This window comes from Anopheles gambiae, chromosome 3, assembly GCF_943734735.2.
Source record: "Anopheles gambiae chromosome 3, idAnoGambNW_F1_1, whole genome shotgun sequence".
Taxonomy (NCBI): Eukaryota; Metazoa; Arthropoda; class Insecta; order Diptera; family Culicidae; genus Anopheles; species Anopheles gambiae.
The window spans coordinates 47778450-47787276 of record NC_064602.1 but is presented as its reverse complement, the minus strand read 5'-3'; the positions used below and the strand labels follow the sequence as shown (position 1 = coordinate 47787276).

General features: G+C 44.3%; 1 protein-coding gene across 1 annotated transcript; it reads right to left on the bottom strand.

The window, feature by feature from the left end:
• Positions 1-3354: 3354 nt before the first annotated feature.
• On the bottom strand, positions 3355-8546 carry LOC1279486 (beta-hexosaminidase subunit beta). Its single transcript, XM_319210.5, has 7 exons — positions 8132-8546; positions 7837-7916; positions 5064-5246; positions 4919-4994; positions 4720-4835; positions 3919-4653; positions 3355-3847 (listed from the first exon to the last, which is right to left on the bottom strand). The coding sequence occupies exons 1-7, from the start codon at positions 8379-8381 to the stop codon at positions 3491-3493; spliced, it is 1797 nt and encodes a 598-aa protein (XP_319210.5). The 5' UTR covers positions 8382-8546; the 3' UTR covers positions 3355-3490.
• Positions 8547-8827: the final 281 nt, after the last annotated feature.

Here is an 8827-nt window from a genome sequence, read left to right as displayed (position 1 = left end):
CTCGCTCGACGCTGATGAGGCGCTTCACAAAATCCAATATCTTGTCACGACTTGGACAACTTTAAGCAATTAAAATATGAGGCATTGATACGACATCGTTTAGGAATAGATGAGAAATTCTATGGGATTACAAATATCAAATGTTGAATTTTGACATGGTGGAAAATGGATTAAACTATTAACAAGTCCCTCAAAAAATACTGGGGTCGTGGTCTTTTCGCGTAGTAATTTCCTTAAAGGTAGTTTTCTAGACTGTTGTTCTGTAAGCTGAAGCAACGTCAGCTGTAAGTGCGCGATATTTCAATACATTTTAGATGCTGCATTCTACGATATATTAAAAGCGGTGCTTCCTTCTTCTTCTTTGGCTCAACAACCGATGTCGGTCAAGCCCTGCCTTGTACCCACTTGTGGGCTTGGCTTTCAGTGACTAATTGATTCCCTCCCATAGCAGGATAGTCAGTCCTACATATGGCGGCGCGGTCTATTTGGGGTTAGAACCCATGACGGGCATGTTGTTAAGTCATACGAGTTGACGACTGTACTACGAGACCGGCTCAAAAACAAGCGGTGCTTACAACTCCTAAAACCACGGCTGAATGAATCGTCGTTGCAATAGGCCAAGAATTGGTTTATAAACGTACCAGGACATGGAAAGCGATAGAATTTGTTAAAATACTGTAAAACTCTTCACTTTCCAACGTTTTCTGCAGGTTTCCATCTTACCCTTCATGGTGTCCATCTTTCCCATACCAGGTGTCTTACCCGAACATTTCAAAACCGCACGAAAAAAATCATGTTTTTCTTTCGTAAAAAAACGCAAAAATCGATGGAAACTTAAAAGCTTTAACACATTTTCTGATAAAACATGAGTGTAAGATAATGTATGCACATTTTCATGGTCGTTGCGCTTATATATCCCTAGATTTTTACCATTTCCCTTAACGTGTCCGTCTTTACCTACCTTCCCCTACTGGCGCCTAAGACGGTTTCTCTCTACAATTAGTATTCGTGTATGGGGATCAAGGCTGCCTCTCAAAAACGTAGGGGTGTCGGGGAAATGAACAGCATAGTGCTCCTCCTGTGAATGCTCGAAAAGTGTGATGCTATTTGTGTTCCGCCTCATGTTGTTCCAAGCAGGATGTTTTGCATTCAGGTCTCCACCGATCACGAAACGCGAGGACGCGATCGCGATCGTGATGGAGATGAGGTCATGCTTGAATGTAGCGGCAAAACCACTGTTTAAAGTACACTGAACTGCACAGTACACTGCAATGAGAGAGATGTTGCCACTCGCAGTCCGCAGTTCCACTCCAATCGCCTCGATAACACTCGTCCGGTAGTGAGGTAGATGTCGAAATGCAATCCCTCGACGAATGATAATGATCACATGCCATGGCTGCCAGGACGATCCAGTCGAACCAGCTGGAAGTCAGGAAGGGAGAAGTTCTCGTCGGGCCGAAGGTACGTCTCCGACACCAACATCACGTCGATATTCTGACGCCGAAGAAAATCTATCTGTTGTGATATCGCCACCCTTCTATCGAATACAGTACACTTTCGTCTTTCTGCTGATATGGAATATGCCTTTATCTATTTCCTCTTGTTGCCCGTGCGGTAGCCTACAGTATAATAATGCACTTTGCCGCTCGGCTCTCTCTCTGGCCCGACCTGCTACACTCACACATCACCCGAAGACCATTGCCTGTCTTCGGTGAGTGCCCTTAGCCGTTAGGCAGGTTGGGCCATAACACTATCAGTGGAATTTTCTTCAGTTTTACCGAATTTGCGTTCCAAGTTGCAATGCGTAGGTTAGCATCCATATCGAAGTATTAACTCTCCGATGACGGTGACTTGTTGACGACGAGAGCGACAGACACTGTGCCGTTCAACCATCTGCGAAAAGATCTGCATTAAAGTTGCAGCATCATAGAGGCCGGCACCGTCTCCCTGAGTGTCCGATGGTAAGGCAGCTATCTCCGGAGCTGCTACTCTTTCTTTCGGAGCGGCTGGAGCGACATTTAGTCCGTTTCGACGGATCGGAGGATATGAGGAGAGCGGTGGTGGCGGTGCCATTTTCCTTCCTTGGTGTGTTGAGCGACGCTGCTCTCCTGGTGTTAGAGCTTCTGGTAGAGTGCTTTTTTGTGCATTCAGGATGATTGGCTTTGTGGTCTTCACCACAATTAGCGCACTTTGGCGTCGTGGTGCCCTTCTTTATGTGAAGGAGATAGAGACAACTGCCGCTGTCCCCGCTTCCTTCGTGGCGACGTTTAATGCGGTACACCGCCTCAACATGAATTTCCTCGTCGGTCACCGCCTGCTGGATCTCCTTTTCGTCGAGCAATGGTAGTCCTCGAACAACCACCTTGAACGGCCGATTTCGAGCCAGATCGTGAGTGTAGAATTCACAATCTGCCGCTTGTAAGAACGTGAGTACGGCTGCATAATCCTCCTCGCTGCGCGTCAACACCTTTGTTCCCACACCGACAATCAGGAACTCGACCTTTGCCACCTTTTTTTTGCAACTCCTGGAACCTAGGGTTGCTAACTGTGATGGGCGGAAGCCGTGACTGCTTAGGTGGTACAGCTGTTGATGTTGTTGCTGCTTTTGATGTTGATGCAGCAGCTGATGATGTTGGTCGCACATATGACATATGTTAGCGCGGTCGCATCGGAATCTCAACCCGCTTAATTCGGCCACGATGAATCCCACATAACCCAAAGCCCTTACATTCGACTCCTTAAGTTGCATGCCTTTTCAAGGTTCCTCCCCGTTTACAAAAACAAATTAGGGGACGGACTGCGCCAGGGGGACGGACTAGCCTGTCTCCTGTTCAACTTGGTGCTAGAGAGTTCCATCCAGAACGCGAGGGTGGATACTTCGGGAACTATCTTCTATTATTCAACCCAGATTCTGGAATACGCTGATGATATCGTTACCATTGGACTGTGAGTGTCCTATGTAGCTGAAGTCTACTAAGGGATCGAGCACCAACGGCTAACCAATTCATACTTACATAGGGGTGACGTACGGATAGGTGAACGCGCTTTTCAAGCCGTCCTCAAGTCGTTTCAAGGCTCATCTATTTGGGGTAAAGGGTCTGCATCAGCAACTGCATGGAAGCTGAGTGGCACGCAAGGGTGCTGGCTGCCAAACGGTCTTTCTATAGCCTGAGAAAGCAATTAGTTTCAAGGAACTTGATAGACGAAACAGGGATTATATCGTTCCTTTATAGTACCAGTACTCACATACACCTTAGAGACATGGACACAGTCCAATAATAACGAAAACCTTTTAACTGCGTTCGAGAGGAAGATGCTCAGAAGGATTTAACAACTTACATATTAATAGTTTAATTTATGTAGTAAATTTAATTTATTTTGTTAAATTTAACCAGTCAATCTGCATCTTTATTGTAATTCAGTTTCGGATAAACTCACCGTAATTCCTTATCCTGTTTTGCATAGCATGTAATACCGTTGATAGGTTACATCAAATACAGAACCCTGGCCCATTGGGTGGCTGTGCAGGTATGCCGCGATGATTCATCCGGCACGTCTGCTCCTCCAGTCGGCGGGCCGCTTCATCCGCATTGTTAACACTTGCCGGTGACCAAAGCTTTTCAGCCGTCGCAGAAACACGGGGAAAAATGCGGGGCAGTATGTTGTGCCCATTTACCACCTCGGACCACATGCAAGCTTCACCACCTAGTACGAGCGATTTCTGCTGGCCCGTTCCGATAAAATCGTGTGGATCGCAGTTGTAGAACTTGCGCCAATCACCACCGGTGCTGAGATGATCCAGATACCAGCAGGAGGACAGCAGTGCAGGTAAACCATCGCGAGTGATCTGAAAGGAACCGAAAACAAACATTCTCAACACCGAAATGACCCACGGGAGCATGCAGTATGTATCAGTACCTTGTTCAGCAGTTCCTGCCGATTGCCCGTCCAAACGTGAACCACCGTACCTTTCGGTAGTCGAACACCGTTTACGTAAACCTCCTGCCACACTAGCGAGCTTCGGTTGAGCACATCGATCTGATCGACAATGCGCTGGATAAACTTTTCTTCCAGCATCTCGAACGAATACAACCGGTTCTGTTTCATGTACTCCAGTATGTTGGGATTGCTAGCCCAGCACTCGAACCCAACCTCGTCCCCGCCAAGGTGGACGTACTGATCAGGGAACACCTCGATCACCTCGCGGAACAGATTCGACAGAAAGGTGTAGGTAGATTCACGCGTTGGATCCATCGGTCCTAGCTTTCCACGATACTGATCCTGGCATTCGGTCAACAGTTCCGGATGCGAAACACCCCACGATCGTGTATGTCCGGGCGTATCGAACTCCGACATCACGCGGATGCCTCGCAGCCTTGCCTCCTCAATGATCATTTGAATGTCGCGCTGGGTGTACACCATCGATGGGTGGTACGCACCCTTCTCACTTAGCTCGGGGAACGCTTTACTTTCGTACGGGAAGCTGTGATCGTCAACGATGTGCCAATGGAATACATTCAGCTTGTTGTAGGCCATTCCATCGAGGATTTTCACCAACGTGCAGGTGTCGATAAAGTGGCGCGAAGTGTCGACCAGTAAGCCACGGTGGGAAAAACGAGGACCATCATCGATTGTCGTGGAGTTTATGCGCAGCTAGAACAGATGGAGAGAGTGGAAAATGAAGGATGCAAATGATTTTCAACATCGCTTAAGCCATACCATGCTGCCATCGTCAGATAGCACGACCATTTGGGAGAACGATTCCAGTGCACGGAGCATCCCCCAGATGGAGAAGGAAGATAAACGCGCTTGAAAGTCATCAATGTTGATCGTATCTGTAAGTAATGCAGGATAAAATCTTGAGGTTATTCTTTTCAAATGGCTCCAAACGGTGCAAATAGCACACCATATCACTTACATTCTTCATCCATGGAAAGATGGGGCAGTTCCTCGCACGGTGCCTTCAAGTCCACCTGCACCTGCTCTAGATAGCCCTGTGAGAATAGCAAGAAACATGTTTAGAGAAGCTGGAGGCCAAACACATACATCTACATTACACTTACGGCCCAGTTTGTATCCGAGCGCCACGAACGGTTGGCGTGACTAGCGGAGCTCAGTTCATTGCGCGATTGGAAAGCATAGCCTCTGTTGTGCATCGCGCGTCGGGTAGTGTTACCGATGGATAAAACCAATTTTTGATACCGATCAAGAGCTTTTTCCAACAAATCACAGCTGTAGTTCATAGACTGGTGGAATAAATTGGATGCAAACAGATACGGTAAATTCAGTGAAATCTCTCTAAAGGTCGGGGGACATTGTCCGTACTCGCTAGTGTAATTTCAATTTTCGCTAGTGTAATTTCAAAGATGCGCTAGTGAAAAATTAAATTACACAAAACTACTAAGAATTGTGCCTCACAAAATAAGGTTTATTTCGCCCTGTGAACAACTTACAGTTTACAGTCAGTATTTAAAAAAGTATTCGTCTTGCTGAATATTTTGCAGAAAAAGGCGAATTATGGCCGCAATCGGCATGGGGCGGTAAAAGTAATGATGGGGTTTGATGAATACACACGTATTGCTAAAAAATAAGCATTAAAGCAGTGCAATAACAACTAAATTATTTAAAAACTAAAAAAGTCGTTTGATTGACGCGCAAAAAGTATTCGTCTATCAGATTTTTGGCGTAATATGCGTAAGAAAATAAAGGTTATGGAATTAAAAAATTGTCTTGATCTTATTTTTTATTGCATTTATGACTATTATTGACTACTTGACCATAACGCCATAACTCATTTGAACCTCAAAAACGGGCGTATTTTGACCCACTCATCCTACAAGACTTATTCTAATTAATCTCTGGTAGAAATATTGCATTAACAACCCACGTGGGCAAGATCCATTGAAAAAATAGCAACTGATATCATATTGAGATTCTACTAAATCATTTTCATCAGTTTCAGTTTGGTTTCAGCTGGTTTCGTGTTTTGGGCAAATGACAATGTCAATTTGAATTATTTTTCTAGCTCACCTTTCCTCAATGAAAGGGAGCTTAATGACACCATAGTCCTACCGTTGCAAGAGATTTTGCTGCTGCATTTTAGTAGACTGTTTTCGCTAAACTAGACGGCGTCCGTGACGTTATTCAAACAAAACAGTTTTCTAACAATTCACTCATTCAAGCCATAACGTGATCAGCCACAATGAAATGCAGTATGACCCATCAACCACATATGACATATCTCTTTTCCCGATCTTATTGGCCATCATAAAATTCACTGATTCCTGAGTAATATTGGATTTTTTGGTCATTAAACCGCTTCTTTTGTTAGATTAACCATCAAGGATTATTGTCAGAAAAATGGCCAAACGCTGAAGGAAATGAAGGAATAAGGCCTCCCATACATTTAGTAACCTTCAAAAATGGGTTGGATAGGTTATGCATAGGATAAAGATACGATTTTCGCCATCATGCTCCATTCATATAACTCCCCCGGCGTGCGGCTGCAGGTGCAAGTTTGCTGCTTATTTTGCGGAATTCCGGCATGAACCAAGGACTAACGTGTAATATAACAGCGTTTCGTACTGTCCTAAACACTATTCGATAGACAAAACATCCATTTAAGCGCTCATTTTTGTCTATTTCAGTGTATTGGAAAGTGTGCAGTAATTTGATATAAAGTGTGCAATAATAGAAATTATTTTTTTTGTAAGTGTGCAACAATTGAATTTTTGAATAGAAACCATTATATTATGCTATTAATTATCATTTTTATCCCTAAAATAAAAAAAAATACATGCTGTTTTTGAAGCAATGATGTATGCTAGACGTAACTAACCAGAATATTGTGATTTTATCTATCTCAAACATATGAAAATTACCCTACTTGACAATGAATTAAATTTCAATGTCCACTACTTAGCTGCGATCGACAAGGCCAGTAGAATGTTAGGTTTTATCATGTCATGAAATCATGAAATGTGTCAGATTTTAAGGATCCAGTGTACATGAAAACTATCTTTTCTGTTGTAGGGTGCCTTCTAGAGCTGTTTGGATCGATAGACTAGAGTCGATCCAGCGTAGGTTTACTAGATTAGCTCTCCTTAACATTAGAGAAAATTTTTATTGCCAAATATCAATAAATTGTCCATCTTAAAGAAACAATTCATCATGAAGAGACTACATGTTAGAGAGATTTCACACTGTAGTTGGTATTAGTTTACTCTCAAGACGGATCACATAATTTTTCTATCGCTTCCCCTCTTGATAACAAAAACCACCCAAAACAAAGAATATAGTCCGTTGGAAAATCCCGCTGCAATTGTTTTCAATCAACAAGGTACAATGAAGTGCATTTGCTACCTTTATCTCGTTGTCAAGCTTAGTCCGCCTCTAAACTACCACTTGAAATCATCCCGTTGTTGAGAGATTATGCCGAAGCTGCCGGTATTTGTAAAGCACAATTAATTCTAGCCCACCACCACCACAGGGAATCAGCGCACGAGTACAGTCGGTACACAAGGATCTATTCGCTGTTGGGGTCAGCAGCATAAGCAACAAACCCTCTAGATTCCTCTCCCTCCCCCGTCACCTCCCTCTATCAGACCTCTTATTTAAGCATTGTAATCGGCACTTCACACGAAGCCGTTTGGAATCATTCTTATCACCTTTCAGACTCTAGGTGCAAGTACGACACAACTATTCGGTGATTTACCGAAGCATTCTCATACGAGATTAATGCTTATGAGTTATTCTTACGTTTCCTACCTCAAAATCTCTTTGCTTCACATTACATTCACATTGTTAGTTGAAACAAATTATTGTAACGTTCCTTACCTGAAATGCAAATGATCCCGTTTTGATGGTGTAGTATTGTTGTGACGTAGTTTGGTTCCGCGGTTTGGGCCATATTTCACCTGCAACGATAACGAAATTATTACACAGTCAAGGCAGAGGGTGCAGTACACAAACGAAAGGGGGGTAAGCGATTCATCCATCACGAATCATTGCTACGTGCACAGTAGAACAGGTCATTGGCTCTTCCATCACCCGGAAGGGCATCCAGTAGGGCATCCAGTAGGGCATCAAGACGAATAGCGAGAGAGAGAGAACTAGAGACACACCAGCATACCTTTGGTAGCCTTCACGACTGGGCCGGGATCGACGATGTAGCCCCCTGTCCAAGGGATCGTAAGCAATGTGATGCACAGGGCAAGCGAAACACGAACCCAGCGTACAGCTTTCATTTTCACCGAGAACACACCACGACCGCGACGGACGACGAACTGGACACGCTGAACACCGTAAAACCACTGGCACAACTGAATGGCTGTGGAGATGTTTGAAGCTGCGGACCAATTTTGCCGGATCGTATCGCTCATCGCCTCATCGCCGAGAGAAGATGTTGTACCTTTTTCTTACAACACCATCGCCGATCCGATCGCTGTATGCTTTTGTGTACTACTGGTGGTCTCACACACGCTCACACGCTGATCGGATGAGAAACGGAAGCGGCATGTTGTTCTTACGGTGCTGTTCTTTAATCGTTCCCGTCTCTGCCGTTCATTTGATTGTGTAGTGACACGGCATTATCACATAACACCCGGCGAATGTGTGTGTTTGGTAGCTCCTCTTCGCGCCTCTGCCGGCGAGCATAGAACGTTGGCAATTCATCGATTGAGACACTAGTATTACCGTTTGCATGAGGGTTTTAAAATCAGTCATAATTGTTAGAAACTGAACCATTTTATGATATAAAAAGTTGCTAATTTACTACACGAATGTAGCTACCACATGCAACTGAACGAAACATCAATAAGCATGAAGT

What these genes read in the sequence shown, in the direction of transcription:
- LOC1279486 (XM_319210.5), bottom strand. Translation starts at nt 8,381, where the DNA reads ATGAGCGATACGATCCGGCAAAATTGGTCCGCAGCTTCAAACATCTCC. An exon ending in GCTCGGATACAAACTGGGCC is followed by an intron (nt 4,995 to 5,063) that starts GTAAGTGTAATG and finishes CTATTCTCACAG; the next exon opens with GGCTATCTAGAGCAGGTGCA. An exon ending in TCTTTCCATGGATGAAGAAT is followed by an intron (nt 4,836 to 4,918) that starts GTAAGTGATATG and finishes CATTACTTACAG; the next exon opens with ATACGATCAACATTGATGAC.